This window comes from Cucurbita maxima, unplaced genomic scaffold (assembly GCF_002738345.1).
Source record: "Cucurbita maxima cultivar Rimu unplaced genomic scaffold, Cmax_1.0 Cma_Scf00004, whole genome shotgun sequence".
Classification (NCBI taxonomy): Eukaryota; Viridiplantae; Streptophyta; class Magnoliopsida; order Cucurbitales; family Cucurbitaceae; genus Cucurbita; species Cucurbita maxima.
The window spans coordinates 4,027,094-4,047,820 of record NW_019272020.1 but is presented as its reverse complement, the minus strand read 5'-3'; the positions used below and the strand labels follow the sequence as shown (position 1 = coordinate 4,047,820).

The 20,727-nt window shown below is 38.0% G+C and overlaps 4 protein-coding genes and 1 pseudogene across 7 annotated transcripts in view; 4 read left to right on the top strand and 1 right to left on the bottom strand.

The window, feature by feature from the left end:
* The window catches only part of LOC111478721 (myb family transcription factor PHL7-like), a 4,149-nt gene extending 2,901 nt beyond the window's left edge, over positions 1-1,248 (top strand). For all 4 annotated transcript variants that reach the window (XM_023123145.1, XM_023123143.1, XM_023123146.1 and 1 more), the window contains one exon: positions 491-1,248. In XM_023123145.1, coding sequence (XP_022978913.1) covers positions 491-1,006 — 516 coding nt within the window. In that variant the 3' untranslated portion in view covers positions 1,007-1,248. The remainder of the gene's footprint in view (positions 1-490) is intronic.
* A 396-nt stretch (positions 1,249-1,644) lies between these two features.
* On the bottom strand, positions 1,645-7,800 carry LOC111478399. Its single transcript, XM_023122629.1, has 14 exons — positions 7,378-7,800; positions 7,115-7,284; positions 6,798-6,879; positions 6,591-6,694; positions 6,240-6,366; positions 6,057-6,151; positions 4,640-4,763; positions 3,944-4,024; positions 3,648-3,746; positions 3,376-3,561; positions 2,730-2,867; positions 2,585-2,641; positions 2,275-2,412; positions 1,645-2,060 (listed from the first exon to the last, which is right to left on the bottom strand). The coding sequence occupies exons 2-14, from the start codon at positions 7,153-7,155 to the stop codon at positions 1,869-1,871; spliced, it is 1,464 nt and encodes a 487-aa protein (XP_022978397.1). The 5' UTR covers positions 7,156-7,284; positions 7,378-7,800; the 3' UTR covers positions 1,645-1,868.
* Positions 7,801-8,485: 685 nt separating this feature from the next.
* LOC111478385 lies at positions 8,486-11,332 on the top strand. The gene is made up of 2 exons (XM_023122606.1): positions 8,486-8,711; positions 10,583-11,332. The coding sequence occupies exon 2, from the start codon at positions 10,616-10,618 to the stop codon at positions 11,060-11,062; it is 447 nt and encodes a 148-aa protein (XP_022978374.1). The 5' UTR covers positions 8,486-8,711; positions 10,583-10,615; the 3' UTR covers positions 11,063-11,332.
* A 172-nt stretch (positions 11,333-11,504) lies between these two features.
* Positions 11,505-16,162, top strand: LOC111477652 (annotated as a pseudogene).
* A 1,676-nt stretch (positions 16,163-17,838) lies between these two features.
* On the top strand, positions 17,839-20,400 carry LOC111477658 (plant intracellular Ras-group-related LRR protein 4-like). Its single transcript, XM_023121526.1, has 3 exons — positions 17,839-19,112; positions 19,195-20,105; positions 20,192-20,400. The coding sequence occupies exons 1-3, from the start codon at positions 18,449-18,451 to the stop codon at positions 20,327-20,329; spliced, it is 1,713 nt and encodes a 570-aa protein (XP_022977294.1). The 5' UTR covers positions 17,839-18,448; the 3' UTR covers positions 20,330-20,400.
* Positions 20,401-20,727: the final 327 nt, after the last annotated feature.

Sequence of the window (20,727 nt, the reverse complement as noted above, 5' to 3'; positions counted from 1 at the left end):
GGGGGGGGGGGGGGGGGGGGGGGGGGGGGGGGGGGGGGGGGGGGGGGGGGGGGGGGGGGGGGGGGGGGGGGGGGGGGGGGGGGGGGGGGGGGGGGGGGGGGGGGGGGGGGGGGGGGGGGGGGGGGGGGGGGGGGGGGGGGGGGGGGAGAGGGGGTGGATTGTGAGATCCCACATCGGTTGGAGAGGAGAACGAAACATTCTTGATAAGGGTGTGGAAACCTCTCCCTAGCAAACGCGTTTTAAAATCGTGAGGCTGACGATGATACGTAACGGGCCAAAACGAACAATATCTGCTAACGTTAGGCTTGAGCTATTACGCATAAGTTGATGTCTTCAATAATCAATCATAAGGAATCATGATTGCTTGTGCATTAGTTCAACTTTTGTTTCAAGGCATATGTGATGCCTCTGACTGATGCAGGACAGGCTTTGAAACAGCCTAAATTTTCCCAAGCATTGAATCGTTTCATCTTATGCATATCTAATACAGGTACAGAGACAGCTACAGTTACGGATTGAAGCCCAAGGCAAGTACTTAAAGAAGATAATTGAAGAGCAACAAAAACTTAGTGGGGTTCTTTCAGGAGCAGCTCCAGTTGCCTCTTCCTGCTCAGCTCCTGCTTCTGGTGAGAACTGCCCAGAAACCGACAAGAACGACCCACCAACACCTGCGCCCACATCCGAGTTTCCTCGCCAAGAGAAAGCATCAAAGGAACGTGCCCAAGCCAAGAGTGTCTCTATTGATGATTCTTTCTCATCTCGTCACGAACCATTGACGCCCGATTCTGGTTGTCATAGCTCCCCAAATGAGAGCCCAAGGCCAGTGAAGAAGCAAAGACAGTACCAGGATGGTGCATTTGCCAAATCAGAGATGATACTCGCACATCAGATACTGGAGTCAAGTTTAAACTCCACTCACAAGGGATCACGCTCTGTTTTTCCAGCCAGAGAAACGTTGGATCCTTCATCTGGACTATCTATAGGGGACGATGAGCAGTTTGACTAAACCACAGGGTCTCCTAGTCCTAGTGTTCCTTGTTTTCACTAGTTTATCATCTTCCACGGTTAGTTCCTGTTGTAGTTTTGCTAGTCTCTACATATTGTGGTGTATCATATCATAGCACATCTCGACACATAATTTTTTTTCCTGAGTAGGACCAATATTTGATGAACCTGATGATTATGTCCACAATCCAAGCAGGACCCATATTTGATCTTATTAGAGAATTATCTGGCAGTTGAAACCAATCTTTGCATACACCTGCATCAAATCCTTAACGATACATGTTCTGTTATTTTCCGATCAAGATTTCAACATTTATTTTGTTATAGCTGTAATTTGAATCTATAATAGTCTAAGTTCATTGCTAGCAGATATTGTTTGTTTTGACATATTACGTATTGTCGTCATTATCATGATTTTAAAACGCGTCTTTTAGAGTTATATAACAAAATCGATACTCATCCAAATACTATCCACTTTGAGATTCTCCCCTTCTAGGCCTTTTCTCAAAGTTATTGAGCTTTCCCATATAGGCTTCCTCATTATGCATATGATGGGGAGAAGTTTCTACACCTTTATAAGAAATGTTTCATTCTCCTCTCCAACCGACGTGGGATTTCACAGAATCTGTGGTTGTTATGGTTGGAATTTTGTGACATTTGTTATAGCTCCTACATGAAGATGAAGTAATCAAACACCCGCACAGGGCAATACAATTTACTAAACAAGAATCTAAATGGTTACTGCCAACTTTGTTCCTCGTGTAGATGTTGGCTTGGGAAGCTACATTTTAATCTAAAGAAACGACGGCTGACACTTTACAATGTTGTGGGCATGGTACAGTGTAAATCATAAATGGCCATCTTCAACGATGCACTCGCCTTAAAATGCAAAGCCTAAGGTGTCTACTAAGGGCTTCTAGTTTCTCCGTTTTCGATTTCTTCTGCTTCTGAGACTTGGAGGTTGCAACTTTCTTCTTTTTCTTGTCGTCTTTTGACGAATCCGATGGCTTTCCTTGTGTGTTTCGAAGAGGTGTTGGAAATGCTTCTAAAGTCTCCTGTAATCATTTTATGGAACATCATGCATACAGAAAAAGAACACTAGCAACTATCTATCTTGAAGCCGAACACTGAAATCAAATCCTTCCCATTATGATCAGACTACAAACCAAAAATTTTCCATGTGATTTAATGCACACTTAATCTATTCTATTTCTAAGAAATGGGATTTTATTCATAACATGATTCAATTCATCAAATGGGGGAGAGAACCTGATATTTGTTCTTGGAAACCACACAAGCAGCTGAAGATTCTTCTTCACTAACCCCTAGGGAAGAGCATCTTCCCCAGCTTTCTCTATTCGAACTCGTGTATGAGCAACATTCTTCAGTTTCACCATCTGGCTGGTCCTGCAAATTGGAGCTACAGACCCTGTTAAATGATGAGAAATGACAAGGCCTGCACTATTGAACTTTTTTCTTTAAGGTGTAGAGGCATAATCTGTAAGATGCAAAGCTAGAATAGATATTGATTAAATCTTTAAACCACTTTCAAGCTGCAATGCCAGTAAATTGAGATCACCTGCAGATGTGATGGTTCATCACTGTTAATTGTACTATAGTCATTAGGTATGATATCCTGAAACAGACATGATGGCATCATGAACACAGCCATTAAGCAATGGGTAAAGGAAAAATCAAAAGATGGCAATGAAATGGAAACGCACAGTTTCTGTGATCACTGGAGGAATTTCAGAAATAAGGTCACCAACAAATTTCGTGGTTGGAACACTAGGAGCAGAAGATGAACCAGCAACATCATTTCCACTAGAACGAAGACTTGTTATTATCTCGTATATTAGATTCTGGAAATCAAAATGTTGAAGATTGTGTGAATCTAATAGACACTAGAAATTCAAGTACTGATTAATAAAAAAACATGTTATAGGTATTAAAATAATAACAATAACTAAATTATAAAGCTCCAAACACTTCGAAAGCACTGGTCCCTAACCTATCTATAACTGCTAACAATTATGAAATAAATACCATTACATTATTTAAGAACCAAGAGAGATCGAGCAGTTATCGTAGTGTAATCATGTCAGTGTAAAAGTTGCTCTACGTTACTGAGCTTATGAATAAAAGGATCAAAAGAACAAATGAGACCAAAAAGATCAAAAGAAAACATAAACAATACTCCTTGTGCAACAAAATGACACTGTTGAACTAGAAGGTAAATGAGATCAGAGAATATACAATTGATCATGGACATGGAATAAAAACTTGAAAAACAATAAGAAACTTATGAATAAAACACCATATATTGAATACAAGAGAGTACTGGTCTGAGGCATCAAGTTAGAAATTTACCTCATCCTTACCGGCCCCAATCTTCAAATCCCCTAAATCATAATATTTCTCAAGCTTACTTGCATGAGCAGAAGGAAACTGAGGTGGATGAAGAACATTATAGAAGAAAATAGAAACCGAGTCATAATAGAATTGTGGTCTTGACGAGTTATGTTCCCCATCAAACTTTATAATATTTTTATCCCCCTGCATGATAAAGAAAAATGAATCAGCAATGAGAAATGTTCAATCCTATAGCTAAAAGGTATAATTTTTTCATAAGTGGACAGTACCGCATACGAATTATAGATGAGTTCGGAGTGATGAGGTTGAACGAACTTATCACATTTAGCATGCCCAAATAAAGCAGGAATGAAAGTTTTTGGGGTCACCTGGAGGAATTTCAAAAAACAGTTTCATACATAAATGTATTGCACTGCAGTAAAATAACACTGATTCATGTTCAAGTAGAGTCAATGGCAAACTTCTAAACATTGTTCCTTCCAGTAAAATAATTGGCACAACTGACAAATATAGATGAAGAAGTCAATCTAGCAAGACCCCTAGTATAAGAATAGGTCAGACAAACCTGTAAGCAATTAAGATTCTTGATATCGAACTTTGCCTTCTTCTCTATTACCCTCCGCATGTATTGAACAGCCACCTTTACCTGGCATATCAAGTTTACATTATATCACCATCCACTCTACAGCGTATTCTTCTAGAAGGAACACTCTGGAGCATTTCAGTTAATCATCACATAAAGAGGAAAACAGGGGATAAGCGAAAACAAAAAGGCAGAAAATAAGATATCTCCACTATCTATGGACTAAGGAAAGCACTCCCCATCCAAATTAATGAGGACAGTCAAGTAATTCTTCACAACCTTTCTATCCTTTCTGCCACCGTTCCCCAAGCTTTTTCTTTCCATTATATTCAATAACAACTCTAAATCCACCCAATGATAAGAGTTTTTTAGGTCTAGTTTAAAGACCCAACTTCTTTTCTTCATTCTTTGCTCCTCCAAAGCCTCGCGCTTTACTAAAATCACTCCACAATCTTTTTTCACTAATAAATGTTTTTTAGTTGCTATTTTTCAAAAAAAGAAAAAAGAACGGTTCACTTCCACAGATTTGTTACAGCTATGGTTTAATCTAGAAATCAGGCGATTCTATTGGATTATAGTTCTCAATAATAATTTGTGTGATACAATTTGCAGCAACCAGTGAAGTATGAAGATGGGTGAAACTAGTTTGTGAAAGGTGGAATAAGGTAGAGGTCGTACCGTGAATTTAGGTAGTCGGATCTTGTAAACATCAACTAGTTCCATCATTAGATTGTAAAGGTTAGAAAAGGCACTGTCAAGCACCATTCCAGCTATGGAAGGATCTTCAGCTCCATAAAGAAGGCTGCATTATATCACAGAAGGCTTCAGGTAATTGGATACGTCCTAGAAATTTTGAAATATCATAAATCCAGTCTAATAAAAAAAATGTAGTAGATCATCTGTTAAATTTTTAAACATTCACCGAACATCTTTTCTTTTCACAGAATTGAGAGAAATAGAAAGGCATACAAAAAACACACACAAAAAAAGGCATACAAAAAACACTAATTAAGAGTCCAGCACTAATTAAGTCTGCATTCATACACCGAGAGAAACACTAAATCCATTCTCCAACGTGACATTTCATACACCGAGATAAAGGCTAAAACTTCATACCTTCAGGAAGATGGCAAATGGTTTCTACCAGTAGAAACCCTCATTAAAAAACGAGAAAGTATTTGTTTGGTCAAAAGAAGCCTACATTTACTATCTGCACAAATGGCCAACATCAACGAGCACTCCAATCAAGAAGACAAAATTGTGACCCAGCAAATGTCACTCTATCAGAAGACTACACTTTGCTACTAAGCAATCGGGACCCAAAAATCTCCCTTCAATTTCCTCTAGAAGGACAAAAGTTCCTTGCCCAAGTCAACCAGTAGGCCCTTGTCAAGAGACCAGTAGGGTCAATATACTTGGGACTAGATAGTCAATGTCTCAAATAGGACATTTTAGTTGAGCAGCTTGAGTGCCTAGGCTTTGCCTTTCTTCTTTCTCAAAACCAATGTTGAAAGAAACAAGGTCCCGTGTCAACCATCTTGTCTCAAGTAGGTTGGAAAGTGGTTTGAAAACTCTACCAAGCCTCTCGACTCTCATGAATTTTGAAATATCTGACAACTTATTAGCAATAAGAAAAAAGTAGAAGAGTATGCTTTACGACAACATTGTCTCTCATGTCAGACTAAGTAAACTTTCCATTACTTAGGGGCCATCTGTAAGGTCGTTATTGGATAGAAACTTCAATTATAGTACGAGGAGGTTTAATAAATTGAAGGTTTCACTTCAAAAGTAAACAACGTTACGGGAAATAAATTATATCGAACTTGAGAGAAGTTGCAGAATTCCTACACGTACCTAACTCCCTCACCTAAAAGTTCGAGCCACTAGTACGTGGCAGCTAAGAAGTACAAAATCATGATGCAGAATGATTGCATCAATACATCATCTGTCAAAAGACGAGGACTAAATATACAAAGACCACAGAGAAGAAACTCAACTCCACAGTTCCGCTCTAAGATCAATTCCATGACAAATTAAAACAGCAAGGCATACAATATTGTGATGACAGCATGCAAAAGAATATGACCGAACATACCTAGTTACAGCACCCATAGATCTTCCCCAGAGACCTATACGAGATACTTGTTTGTTGCTTCTTAAGTATGTAACCACAACCTTGAGGTCATCTCTCTGACATCATTGAAATCATATTTCAAAATATTTCAGATTCAGAACCTCAATAAACTGAAACCAAGATGTATGGTTAACAGATACATACCTCATGCCAGCCAAGGCTAACATAATCTCCATCAGACAAGCCTGAACCCGAAAAATCAAGTGTAAAAACAGTAATATTTGATGGAAGTAGTATGACAGCAGCCTCATTAGCATCTGCTCTACATCCACTGAATAGTTGCCCACGAATAAACTAAGTTAAGAATTTCTTAACGTAGAATGTCCAAAATCATATAGAATCAAAGCAAAGAGTAAGAATTGGACGAGTTGTCACTTGGCAAAAAACAAGTCCAAAAACAATTTTACTAAAGAAAAGCAACAGAACATGGAAATCCTCCAATGCAGCGAACGATCCGATTCAGAAACTTTTTCCAATTCTACAAGGTATAAGTACCTGTTACCATGGCAATAGATGACACAAGGCAGATGGGTATCTTCAGGAATAGATGAAGGCAAATAATGGCTGCATTGCAAGGTATGGCCCCGTAAATTTCTTAGCTGCATGTTCGGCAAAAATTGTTCATACAGAAAGATTATAAATGTTCTTCAATAGTCAACCATACAAAAAGAGGAAATTACGGAAGAATTTGTTCGTCCATACCTCCAAATCCTGTCGTTGGTATGCTCTACCCGCGAGAGTGAACTTTTTCTCCCATAAATATTGATCAGGGTTATAATCCGCCCTGTACAGAAAAAATATGAAATAAATTGCATAATGACGAGAAATATACAGTATAAAGACCCGTCCATGAAGAAAAAAAGGCAAAAGTTGACTAATTCGAGTAACGCCGCTGCTCATAAGCCTCGGAAACAAACAAGATCTCAGCTGCAGAATTGTCGTCACTTCACTTGAAGCTATACTAAGACCACATAATTTTTTGGTTCTAAGCAAAGCAAGCAGGCATAGCAGAAAAATACCTGGGCGGCCGAATAACAAAATTGATGAACTGATCAATCATATTGACTCCGGAAGTCCCCGACGGCTACTCCACCTCATAGAAAAAGAAATCCCAAGTCACAATTTCAGTTCACCATTCTTTAAAACACAAGTTCCGCAAGCATCTCAAACACCAAAACCACTTCTCGATCTACAAAACAAAACGAACGCCACAAACTCTCAACTCGATCCCAACCCGCCATAGTAAAATCAACCTGGAAGAACAAAATCACAAATACATTACCTGGCAGTAAGCATATCCAGATCCAGAGTCATCAGCAGAAAGCAAGGAGAAGAGCAAGAGATACGGCTACAAAAACAGCAGCAAACAGAGGCAATCCAGCTGGGGGCCCCAAGTAGTGATAATTCCTTTGACGCTGCTGCTGTTTCTCATCCAGAGTTTCACAATCATTCAAAAAAGTCCCTACGGAGTGATTCCTGATGTTAAAACTTGCCGGTCTTCTCGAGAACCGTACGGCTTGCAGAAGAGGGGAAATTGCGGGGAAATCGAGAGATTATTGGCTCGAATGCTTTAATTACTCCCAACAATGGAAGTATTTCGAAACAATTATCCGAAATCTTTCAAGTGCCTTGCTGTTCTGTACCTCTGCCGCCATGGGATTTTCCTAAAGCAGACCCTTTAAGCTTTAACAAAGTGGATATTCTTTTAGATGCAAACTACTCAAATTAATAACCCATCTTTGTTTTTGTTTTTAATAACCTAAATTAATAAATTATTTTATGATAAAAATATTTAAAACTTACCAATTGTGTTAATCTCTGTAGCTAGTTTGTATAGTTTTTTATTAACTGAAGTTATGAAAAATTATATTAAGAGTTAAATAAATAATGTTTAATTAATTAAAAAATAAAAATACAGTTTTACTTCCCACCTGTCTCAAAAATAAAATTTTAATATCTTTATTTAATATATATATATCATTTAACTTTTTAACACAATTAAAAAATCGTACTTTTAATTTTTAAAAAATACATCATTCATATTATTGGCCATAAGAACTTGTTCATACGTTTTTATAGGTATTTTTAAACCCGACACTAAAAAGGTTATTTTTATTTTTTTAATTGGAAAGGTATTAATGAAACTTTTTTATATTTATAAATATTGTATAAGTTAAAGTATTATTAAAATTTATAAATATTTTGGAGATAAAATAAATAAATTAAATGTATATTTATTAAGTTAGCAAAAAAAAGAAAAAAAATTATTTTATGTTCTTAAAACTTTATGTATAGTCGTCAGTCTTACAATTTTAATTTTAAGCGTTATAAATAATGTTTCGTTTTCATCCGAGATTTATACAGTAATTAGATATAGGATCTCAAAAGAACTACAACATCGTGGGACATTCGATAATTTATCCCGTTCTTTTTTCGGGGGAAGAAATTGGAAATTTCCCTTTCTGCTTTTCATTCTCTGATCTCTGAATTTCCACGCAACGGCGGTCCAGAAGTTTGATCCAGGCCGTTTGAGCTCTTCCGGCCGCCAGAGCCATAAGATTTGTGCGTCTCTCGCTCCGGAAGACTCCGGAAGGGGCTAATCGCTATTTCTTTGAGGTGAGATCGGATTTCTTTGTGTCTATTTCTGTTATTGTTTGTTATTTTCATCGGCAGGGGATTTTCCTCAAAATTTTTAATAGAATTTAATGTAGTGGCATGAGCGGTTTGATTGGGGGTGTTCGTTTTTCATTTGGTTTCGAATTCGATTAGAAGCAGCGGCTTTAATTTCTAGGTGGAACGTGCGTTGTGTCGATGTGTCGATGTGTTTCGGTTCACTTTTGGTGAGATTTCCCCTTCAACTCAATCCCTTTGCTTGGCTTGGAGTTCAGTGTTAATCGTCTAATGTACTTCCTATTCTTATGGCATCGTCGGTTTTGATCTCTTACGGTTTTCTGACCCTGAGAGTTTCTAATCTATGGAAGAAATAGATTTCATTACGTTTTCGTTATCAGAGTTTGGTATCCGAAACTCAATTGTTCTACAAAGCGATCAATTTTAGGGTGAACGAGTTGCTTAGTTCATGTAAGCTTTTACTTGTAGCTCTGTTGATTTAGAATCTTAGTTAACTGAGAAATTGCTTATACATTCTCTTGATTGTCATCGATTATTTGATGATTACACTTTTCATCTGTTATTTTATTGTTTTTCTATAGAAAATTTTCATCTCTTCTTTATTCGGGAGTTATCCATGTTGAGCAGTTCGTGGCATTTTTGGTGGTCTTTCTCCTTTTTCGCTCTGTACTCCCCTTTGTGGGTATGGTAGCAGATATCCATAGTACAACTCCCTCCTTTCCTTATTTGAAGTCTTAAGTTCTCGCAAAAGATCGGTGTTGAATGTGAAATTGATCTTTTGCGCTGCTTCTAATTCTCTGTGTATTGTTCTGGTATTAACTATTGTACCTTGGAGGACTTTTGTTTTTTGCTTTAGAACACATTAGAGTTTATGCTGAGCTTTATTCGTAGGCTTTTGGATTCAGGGCTGCATAAATTTCTATTTTGAGTTCTTCCATTGGGAATATAAGATGCTTTATTGCTTGACCTGCATTTATGGTTGTTTATACGCTTGCAAATTTGACAAACTACTGTAACCCCATGCCTCCCATCTAGCCATATCTTTATCTTAGGATTCTGTCATATTTTCATCTTGGTTGATTTTCTTTTCTTCCCAATCCAAAAGGTGAGGTAAAAGGGAAGATATTGCTTGTTGAGGATTTCTTCCCAATCTCATCCTCACGATTAAGATTCTATATTGATTGGAGAGAGGAACAAGTGCATTCTTTATAAGGGCGTAGAAACTTCTCCCTAGCAGACATGATTTAAAAACCTTGAGGGGAAGCCCAAAAGGGAAGATATTGCTGGTTGAGGATTTCTTCCCAATCTCGTCTTCACGATTGAGATTCTATATTGATTGAAGAGAGGAACGAGTGCCAGCGAGAACGTTGGGCCTCGAAGAGGGTGGATTGTGAGATCCCTCATTGATCGGAGAGAAGAGCAGTCTATAAAAGTGTGGAAGCCTCTTCCTATCAGTCATTGAGAGAAAGTCCAAAAGTGAAAGTCCAAAGTGGAGAATATTTGCTAGTGGTGGGCTTGATTTTTACGACGACCAGTTTATGATTGTTTGTTTCTTCCTGTTGGTGTTCTCGATTGACTGTTGCTATTTGTGATTGTTGGACATTCAATTTCAAAATAGTTGCGTTTTATTGCGGATTTGTTTTCTGTAATGTTAAAAGTTAATGCTCTGAAGTAATTTTCAAAAGAAGATGCCTGGCTTGCTATGATGTTTGTTGTTGATGGCGAATGTTCTCGCGCACCTTTCACCCAACTGTGACAAACATTATTGTATTGTCTTGTACCTATGTTCGGTTCTCAATCCCTGCAATAAATAATGACTAATTATCTGTTCTTTGTGCTTTTAATCCTTTGCATAGCATCTGCAGCGAGAAGAACGACTGTACAGCGCCATGTCTCGGATTGATGATTTACCATATTCTAGGCCACCAAAACAAAAAGCTTCGCACCCAAAAGCTTCCACAGCATCTCATTTACAAGGGAAAGATCCCAACGATCGAATTAAGGGGTCTTTCCCAGCACAAACAACTCAGAAGTCCTCCAAAAGAAGTTTGAAGAATGAACCATCAGTAGCGCTCCAGCAGCCCGAAAGGTCGAATTCGGATTCGCTGCCAGATTCTTCATCTGCATCTGGGAATGAGTACCGTGTTTTAAGAAGGAAATATTTGCTCCTGGAGGAAGAGAGCTTTTCTCTGGGAACAGAACTGAAAGAAGTTGAAGATGAGGTGAAGGCCCTTGAAGAAGAAAAGCTTGGTCTCTTGGATGAACTCCTTGTTTTAGAAGGACTGATCGATCGCTCAGAACTGCAGCTTGCCCACTCAAATTTACCTCCACCTTAGCTTCTTTCTAGATAATCTTCCGCCTTTTGAGCTGGAAAAACATGAATAGATTGTTAGGAGCTGCCGATGGATATAAGAAAAAATGTTCAACCTTTTAACCATTTTAGGTTGGAGCCTAACAAGACAAGAAAGGAAGCTCCTATATGATTCTTCCTCCCCCTTGTGAAAATGCATTTCTGTAGTAATCTCAAATTTTATGATCCAATGGGTTGATCTTTATAAGCCGCTGGTTTGATATATATAGATTTCTGATGGTTTTTCGATTTTCAACAGAGCCTGAGAAAACGAATGAACTCCTAAGCCTTATGATGATGGATAGGTTGGAAAGAAGCTCTTTAATTTTCTCGGAGGAGCTCGAAATTAAATCGGCGTAGCATCCACCACAGTTGCGGCGGCGTTTCATTCTTCCAGTCCTGCGAGTTCCGGTTCCAAAATCGCGGCCATGGACGATCTTGGTCTTCAAAACCTGAGGACCAAGCTCTGCATCATCGTAAGAGGCCCAGCCGACCACACCGCCGCTATATACGCCGCTCGGGCGGAGCTGTGGCCGATCTTCTTCGAAGGATGGATGGCCAACAACATTGCGCCGGGCGGACAGCTCACCACCATTACCGGGTCGAGAATTTCCCCGGCTTCTCGAATGTCGTCCAGTGCCGCAATCCATCTCCCCGTTTCGGAACTCATTTTCTCGCCGGTTAATTTACACTAGAACTCGACGACGACTCAGAATTGACGGTGCCATACTCGCTTGAAGCAGATTGACTCGATTTCTCAGTTGACTCTCCAGCCACTTGATAATGGAGGTGGCGCCGCCGCCTTTCCGGTCGGAAAGAGTGAAAGGGGAAAGAAGGCGAGTCGGTTTAAAGCAGGAAAGGCGGGGGAGGAAAGAAGAGAACGAAAAGATAACAGAGTCTTATATTGTCTTTTTTTCAAATTGAACCGGTTCAACCTCAACCGACATCGGTTTGGGTTGGTTTAAACCGACCTTTTCAAGATAAATTTATTTATTTACAAAATTTAAAATCACAAATAAAATACTTCAAGAAATAAAATAAAATAAGTTAGATTTTATTCAATGAGACGCAAAATGAATCGGCGCCTAATTACGTCACGTCGGAAGAGCTTCAGACTCCACCTATGAGGCTGATTTCCCTCGTCGGATGCCCCGACCTTCACCCCACCATTCTCCTCTCACCTTCTCTCCGAGCAGCCTCCGATCCACACTCTTGCCTTCTTCGACCTCTCCAAGATCATAAAGCCATTGGACTCCTCTGAACCTCCTCTTTCCACTCCCCCTCCCGGTATCTTCAATAGGGATTGGCTTCTTGAGCATCGAACCATGGTTCCTGCTGTCGTTACTGCTCTTTTCCCTTCTCTTCATGTTTCCGGCGATCCTGCCCAGTGGCTTCAGCTCTGCTCCGATCTCGATCACCTCAAGTACTTCCTCATCACTTCTCACTCTTCTCTGTTAATTGCAGTATCAACTTAATCGGCAATCGATTTCATTTTATTTACAGAGCTGTGACTCGTTCCAGGAACATCAAATTAGTTGTTGTTATTGTCTTTTCTGATTCCAAAGGTATGCACATTTTCCATGGCTGTTTTTGTTTTCCTGATAGAAGAGTGTGTTATTTCTTTCTTTTTATACTTACGTATACATTTAAGATTTCATTGCAGATGATATCGACGAGGATCGAATGATTGCTTTAAGCAAACATGTCGTCTTTGTTAAACCTAACAATGCTACATAACTGATGCAATCCCCTTTTCTTGCCTTGAAAAGATGACTTACAGAAATTACTTCTTGCATTTTGTTGTCTACATCTTGAAAATTAGCAGCTTCGTTATTATTATTTGCAACATCCTTGCGCAGGCTACGGAACGCCTTCTCAGAACTAGCAAATACATACTATAAAGATGAAGAAAGGAGGATCAAAACAGGTATTGAAAAGAGGACTTACAATTACACTGAGTTGAATATTCGGTATTGCTTTAAAGTAAGGTCTCCTGTCTCACAACACAGTAAGCAAACTTTTTACTTGAGAATGGCATTTTGACTGGCCCTGATTCGTGGCAATAGTATTCAGTCACCTCTGCCAACATTAATGTGAGACATATTGGATGAGGGTCTTGAAGATATGTAATGATATCTAACAATTCTCAGCAAATAGACGTTCTGCCTTTTCTTTAATAGTTTCTCCTTTTTGTGGGCATACTTTTATTTGAATGCCCATGTATTCTTTTACTTTTCTCAATGGAAAGTTGTTGATAAAAAATCCTTATTGCATGTATACAGAAATTCTATGATTGCGTACAATGTTCTTTGAGTTGTTCGATTGAACTTGAGTTGTCGTTACGCCAACCCGTGGTAGGCTGCCGTTTATGCAGAGTTCCTAAGTGACTGGATTGAAGCTTTACGGTTTTATGAGGATGCCTACAAGTTGTTCCTTACAATTGAACTTGATCAATTAGAAGTTCACTTTAATCAATCAGAGTGTAACTTTATCATAATGAATGCTGAAATACTTCCTTCTGTTGCGTTTGCCAGTGATCAACATGAAAACAGAGTGGAGTAAGCTCCTTCTCTTGCACTTTCATCAAATAAATGGCTACGGATGACTGGTAATTAGTTGCTTTCTCATGAGTTCTTGGAATTTTGATTCTATATCAGTTTTTTTTTTTTTCTCTAATAGTAAACATGCATTAAAGAGGTTAAGGTATACAGAAAACGGAGATGAGATTCTGGTATCCCAGCAATGCCTAGGGGAAATTTGATTCTATATCATGTTCATAATGGTTCTGAAGAGTTTACGTTTTTCAGTTTCCTTTGTTCAAAATTGTTCCTAAGTACTGCATACATATTCGGATTCTTGGACATATGTTCTAAGCAAGATTTTTTTATCCTGTGGAGATGTGATATTGTCATTGGCTCATCTTACTAGATTCTGAATATTTGAACCATTTCAGTTTTCCCCTCATTATCCTAGGTGTATGGTTTTGTTAGTCGATTATATAGAGAGAGAGATACACATACATATGAATATTTGTAGCCAGTTAGATAGCTGCGCATGTATATGTATATGTGGTTTTCTGGTTATAATGCTTTGAGATTTATGTTTTTTTTTTCTCCTTCAGATCGAAGTGGGAAACTTGAATGCACCTCTGTTATTGCAAAGATACGGCCAAACTTTACGATCTGTTGCAGAGCTGAAAGCCCTGTTTCAATGAATGATTTACCTCTTTGGAAGTTCGAAGATCATGTGGAGATGCTCCCAACCAAGGATCCTGCTCTAGCCTTTTCTGGCCTAAAAGCAATCCAGGTTGAAGAGCTTGACCCAGAAGTAGATCTTACTTTAAGCGCTTCTACCCTTGCATAAGTTGGAGAGACTTTCATAGTACCTGTAACCGTGGTCTCCATGGGTCCTGATATCCACTCGGGCGAGTTAAAGATCAACATGGTTGATGTGCAAGGAGGTGGTTTGTTTAGCCCAAGGGAAACAGAACACCTTTTGGTTAGCCATCATGTTGAGCTTCTTGGCATTTCTTGTATGGAAGATGATGCGGAATCACATTTGATCTCTGATGAAGCAATGAAGATTAAGCAGTCTTTTGGACTGATTTCTGTTCCATTTCTAAAAAGTTGAGAGTCCTGGTCCTGCAAACTGCAAATTAAGTGGCATCGAGCGAAGCCCATTATGCTTTATGTATCCCTGGGTTATTCTTCACTTAGCGATGAACCAAATGCTAAAAAAATCAACGTCCAAAGGAGCTTGCAGATTGACGGAAAGCCTGCTGTCACAATCGGTCATCACTTTTTGTTGCCTTTCCGGCGGGACCGGTTGTTGCTTTCAAGGACTAAAGCAATCCCTCATTCCGACCAGTCATTTTCTCTGCCTCTAAATGAAACTTGCATACTTGTGGTCAGTGCACGGAATTGCACGGAGGTCCCGTTGCAACTATTATCCATGTCATTTGAAACAGATAATGACGGGATAGAAGAAAAGTCATGTTCCATCAAAAGTGCTAGCGATAACCTTGTAGACCCAGCTCTTCTCATGCCTGGGGAAGAATTTAAGAAGGTTTTCACTGTCACTTCCGAGATAAACCCATCAAAGCTTAGGGTAGGAAATGTGTTACTTGGGTGGAAAAGATATCTTAAAAAAGGGATTATCATGAGGAAGTCCATTTCATCATCATCATCACCATCCTACATTAGTCTTCACTCATGGTGGGCTCAACGATCAAGCTAACTAGTTCATTGACAGCCATCCCTGTAAAAACCAAACATGGTACCAAAGAGATGAGACCATCTAGGATTGTGCCAGAAGAGAAGAGAAGAGATGAAGAGATATTAAGATGAGAACTAGAGGGACCTCAAGCATGTTGTGTGTATATAAGCATAGGGATACTTCCCTTTATGATGATGAGTGCGAATGCACACAGTATAATAATGAGAGTGTTTATGGAGAACATGACATCAGGGGTTCCGCTGACCTCTGGTCATTGCTACAGACAGCTAGCTTGACCAGAGATGACCCAAGGGGTGTACGAGCCTCCAAACCCAAATCACAGTACATAAAAAGAAGCCGAGATCTCGTGGATATATTGATTTTATCATGAAGAAGATGACATAGCGGCCCAATATTTGGATAAAGAAACACTTCAGGCTGTTCCACGCCACCAATCCCAACTATTACCAGTTTGGAGACTCTCGCATCTTTTGGTACTACTCTGCTTCTGAACACAAACTAGCTGTGTTTACAAGGTTGGTGATGATTATAGATTTATTGTATTGATTTTGACGAGAATTCAGATTAGATTCATTTGATTTGTGAGAGAAGGAGAAAATGGTGAAAGAAGAAATGAAGGTAAGAATGTGGGGTTGGGAAGGGGACAAGGTCCATCAGGGAATTTGGGTTAGGGGCGTTAAGCCAACCTCCATGGCATGTGAAATGGTGATCTGAAGGTTGTTTTTGTTCGTGCAGTGTAGCGTGTAGCAGAGACAGAGAAGATAACAGGGCACGTGAGGCCGCCCCTCACAATTAATGTCCATTTTTTTTCCTTTTCATTTTTTCTGGGTTTCTGAAAACAGCTTTTTATAATTTATTTTCAACTTACAAATTTAGTCTAATAAATTATCATTGAATTTTCATCTTAAAATAATTTATCTGGGTTTCCAATTTCTTTTTATTTAAGTATTTAAATTATAAGTTTAGTGTCTAAACTTTGAAGTTTTTGTGTTTTCTAAATTTTTAAATTTTTAAATAATTGATTTATTAGATATAAATTTAATTTATGTTTGGACTCAATTTGTAATTATTAAATACTGAAAACTATAGACTTAGTTGTCAAAGTATAGAGGCTAAGAGGCTAAGAGGCTAAGTGTTAATAAATTTACAATTTTTTTATTTATAGAATCTTCATTTATTTGACATTTTTTTTAATATATGAACTATTAAAAATTCAATTTTAAATATAATAAACTTTGATAATATTCTTCAATTTGTCGTTCGAAAATTCTTTTAAAATTTAAAGGTTAGACATGGCACGTGTAATTTAAACCTTTTCTGAATTTTAAATTTTGAAAAGAAATGAGCTGGAGGCTGACGTGTCATACAAACTGAAAATAAAGAAACAGTTATAACGTGAAGTGGGTGACAGCTGGATGGAGTTGGCAGTGAAGGTGAGCAACAATCAACACGTGTCGTCCATCGGAAGGTAGACATGTGGAGGTCTTTTTATTTTATTTTTTAAAAATTTCTGCATTTAGTTCTCACATTTGATTGGTCTGTCAGCGAGTGACCATCACCAAGGCACTCCTCCTCCATTATCCATCACTGACAACTGGTTTTCAAACAATGACGTCATCTATTTTTTCGTTTCCCTTTTTGCCCCTCCCAACCTCCATTTCCATCTCTCTCTACCGTCTACGCATGTATTAGCTTAAATTATTATTAATATTCTCCCTTTCAATTTTTTCTCTAATTTTTTATTTTTCAATCTCAATTTTTTATTTTATGATTTTATTAACATTTCTAAAATGTTTTATTATTCAAAGACTTTATACGATTTTATTTAAATACGATAGACCACGGTTGAGTTAGAGACAAAAAAATATATATATATATATATCGTCATTTAATTAATTTATGAGTTTTTTTTTTAAGGAAACTAACTATATTATAAAAATTATATGTAATTTTTGAATATTTTAAAAATTAATTAGAATATTCTTCCAAGTGACCAAACAAAAGATCTTTAATTTTTGACAACGCATGAACTATACATAAAGATCTGTGTTTGGAAAAAGTCCTATGAACTAAAGTTTTCTTTTCTTATATAAAAACAAAATATATATATATATATATACTTTTAACTTTTTCCGTCCCTAAAATTTACTTTTAAAAAATGAACCCGAACATTTATAATTTTAAAAAGTTTAAGATTTTATTGTCTAATTTCTATATCTAGTCATTCACGTATTCAATAGTTAAGTGAAGACTTAATTATTTTTCTCGACACTAGAGGTTAAAAAAACCCTCTTGCCTCTATATATTTATATTTTTATTTATATATATATATATATATATATATAATTATACGGGTTTTTTAAAACATTTTTGGAAAAGTGTTTGAAAGTTGATAGATATTAAGTTCTAACAATTTTTATAAAAGGAAATTAATTTAAATTTAATTTTGAAGTAGGAATATAGTAATTAAAATTATTTGAAGTGTATATATATATATATATATAGAGGATAAATGGTAGAGGATGAAACGGTTAAAGAACGGGGGCGGAGGGCAGCAGGGAAATAGCTGGATTTGTAATGTGAAGCATTGCAAGCCAACCCCCAACTGAACCGAATCCGAATTTAAAAAGGTATCGGCGAGATTCAAGCGAGTCATCTCAATCCCAATCCTTTTTTTTTTTTTTTTTTTCCATTTTTCTGTTGGCGCTTGTTTTTCTCTTCCAAAACCCACCTCAACTTCGCTGTATTCTTCGCCATTTCCATTAATTTACTCTTTTTTCAGTTGAATTTCAACTGGGGTTGGTCGTTTTCATCAATTTTTCTTAGTTCTTCCTCTAATCTACGAAGCTTTGGATACTGGGGTTCTTTCCTTTTTCTTGATCTTGCTGGGTTTTTGTTCTTTTTTGTGTTGCTGATTGCAGTTTTGGGTGGTTTCCTGTAATTTATTGCGGAGTTTATAGAAGTTTAGGTCAATTGTCTTTCTTCTTTGTGGATCTAAGGCTTCTGGGTTTTCGGTCAAAAGAAAGAAGAAAGAGAGAGGGAAATCTGAATGGGGTTTTTCAATTCATTAATGGTTCTTTAATTTTGAGTGGTTGTCGGTGCTTTAGAGATTGGTTTGGATTGGATTCAAGAGAAAATGGAGGTTTCGATTTCTCCTAAAACAACACAAGAAGTGGTGGATGAGATAATGAAACTCCACAGATCTCTGCCGCTCAGGCCTGGAATTGAAGAAGTTGAAGGGGCCAAGGTTCTGATCAGCAATGTGGATAAAGAAGCCCAAATCAAACTGGAAGCCATTGAAAGACAGACCAAGAATCAAGATGTTCCAGAAGAGCTTTTCATGATCTTGCTTGATATGCAGAGGAATTTCATCTCCTTCAAAAGCATAGAAAACAAGTGGGAAGCAATGAGATTGCTGGAAATTGAAAATGTCCACTACCTGTTCGACGAAATGCTTCAGAGAGCTTCAAAGTGCGTTTCTCCTTCTCCTTCAACCTCTTTACAAACACCCAATGCCGTTTCCTCTCCTTCCTATCCAACTTCGACCGCTAGTTTGAATAGAAGCTCCGCCGTTCCTTCTGTTTCTGGGAGTGTCAGTACCTTCACCGCAGCACCTTCAAGCTTGTTCTACAATTCTGAGAAAGGGCCTACAAAAACCGCCGCTCAATTATTCTCTCGAGATGACAGTTACGTCCCAACAGGCAACAAAGCTTCGTATATGGATGGCTTTGGAGCTAGGCCAGCCGTTTCTTCCTCGTCCTTTATCAAGGATCCAACCTTAAAACAAGCAAGTTCCTCAGGTGGGTAATCTCATTTTCTAGTGTTTGAGTGTTCTTATGAGGTATCCCATTTTGAATAGAGCTCCATTTTCCATTGTCACAGGTAAAGATGGTGAAAAGTATAATTTGATGGCGCTGGCTAGTGTTATTGAGAAAGCAAAGAAGGGTAGTCAAGTTCTTGATCTAAGAAACAAGCTGATGAACCAAGTAGAATGGCTGCCTGAATCGATAGGGAAGTTGACCAGTTTGGTTTCTTTAGATTTATCTGAGAATCGTCTTGTGGCTCTGCCAGAAACTATTGGAGCTCTTTCCCAATTGGAGAAATTGGATTTGCATGCCAACAGGCTCAATAATCTTCCAGGCTCTTTCACAGATCTCGCCAGTTTGATCCATTTGGATCTCAGGGGAAACGAATTAGTATCTTTGCCTGTTTCATTTGGGAAGCTGATTCATCTTGAGGAGATTGATCTCAGTTCAAACTTACTCACTTCACTCCCTGAATCCATTGGTAATCTTGTGAAGTTGAGAAGATTGAACTTGGAGACAAATAATATTGAGGAGATCCCTCATACGATTGGTCGGTGTACGTCGCTCTGTGAGCTGACTGCCGATTATAATCGGCTTAAAGCACTTCCTGAAGCTGTAGGAAAGATAGAGAGTCTCGAGATTTTGTCTGTGCGTTACAATAACATCAAACAATTGCCAACAACCATGTCCTCTCTCACCAATCTGAGGGAGCTTGATGTAAGTTTCAACGAGCTTGAATCTGTACCAGAGAGCTTATGTTTTGCAACCAAACTCGTCAAGATAAACATTGGAAACAACTTTGCGGATTTGCAATATCTGCCAAAGTCGATCGGGAACCTAGAAATGCTCGAAGAACTGGATATTAGCAATAACCAGATACGGGTTCTTCCAGATTCATTCAGAATGCTGACTCGGCTTCGTGTTCTCCGAGCAGAAGAGAATCCGTTCGAAGTACCCCCCAGACAGATATTTGCTAACGGCGCGCAGGTAATGAGCGCAAACGAAATGTTTACATTCCTCAACTTGTCTATGTCCAACTATAACACATTGCTTTTACTGTCGCTACATCTCAGGCTGTTGTTCAATACATGATTGATCTACATGAGAATAGAAATGTGAGATCAGAACCAGTTAGTCGGGAGAGGAAGAGGAGGTGGTGGCATAGGTTCATCTTGTGCAGGAGCGATCCAACAAGCAACCCGAGGGCTTAATCATTGAAGAAGACGATGACGAAGAAAAGAAGAAGTTTTGAGGAAACCCCATTAATGATCTGAATAGAAAAGAGAGTTATTTACAGGAAGAAGCTTAAAGAGATGTATCTGTTAATGGTGGTGGTTAGAGGATTGTGAGGAAGAAGCTTAAGCCTATAGAGTTGTTCTTTCTCTTCTCTCTGTAATTTTAGCATTTTTTTTGTGAATTTTGTACTGTTAGGAATTTTATGATGTAATTTTAGCATTTTTTTTGTGAATTTTTTTTTTTTTTTTTTTTTTTTTTTAAATTTAAAGCATATTAATATTAATATTAATATATTTTTAATTATTACTATTTCTAAGTTTAAATTTGAAATCTCGTAAATATATATATCTTTTTTTTTTTTTTTTTTTTTTTT

Excerpts from the sequence above, each read along its gene's own strand:
- LOC111478385 (XM_023122606.1), top strand. The coding sequence starts at position 10,616 with ATGTCTCGGATTGATGATTTACCATATTCTAGGCCACCAAAACAAAAA.
- LOC111477658 (XM_023121526.1), top strand. The coding sequence starts at position 18,449 with ATGGAGGTTTCGATTTCTCCTAAAACAACACAAGAAGTGGTGGATGAG. Across the intron at positions 19,113-19,194 it reads AAAACAAGCAAGTTCCTCAG|GTAAAGATGGTGAAAAGTAT; the intron begins GTGGGTAATCTC and ends CCATTGTCACAG. Across the intron at positions 20,106-20,191 it reads TATTTGCTAACGGCGCGCAG|GCTGTTGTTCAATACATGAT; the intron begins GTAATGAGCGCA and ends GCTACATCTCAG.
- LOC111478399 (XM_023122629.1), bottom strand. The coding sequence starts at position 7,155 with ATGATTGATCAGTTCATCAATTTTGTTATTCGGCCGCCCAG. Across the intron at positions 4,025-4,639 it reads TCCGACTACCTAAATTCACG|GTAAAGGTGGCTGTTCAATA; the intron begins GTACGACCTCTA and ends TTGATATGCCAG. Across the intron at positions 3,562-3,647 it reads TCATCTATAATTCGTATGCG|GGGGATAAAAATATTATAAA; the intron begins GTACTGTCCACT and ends TTTATCATGCAG.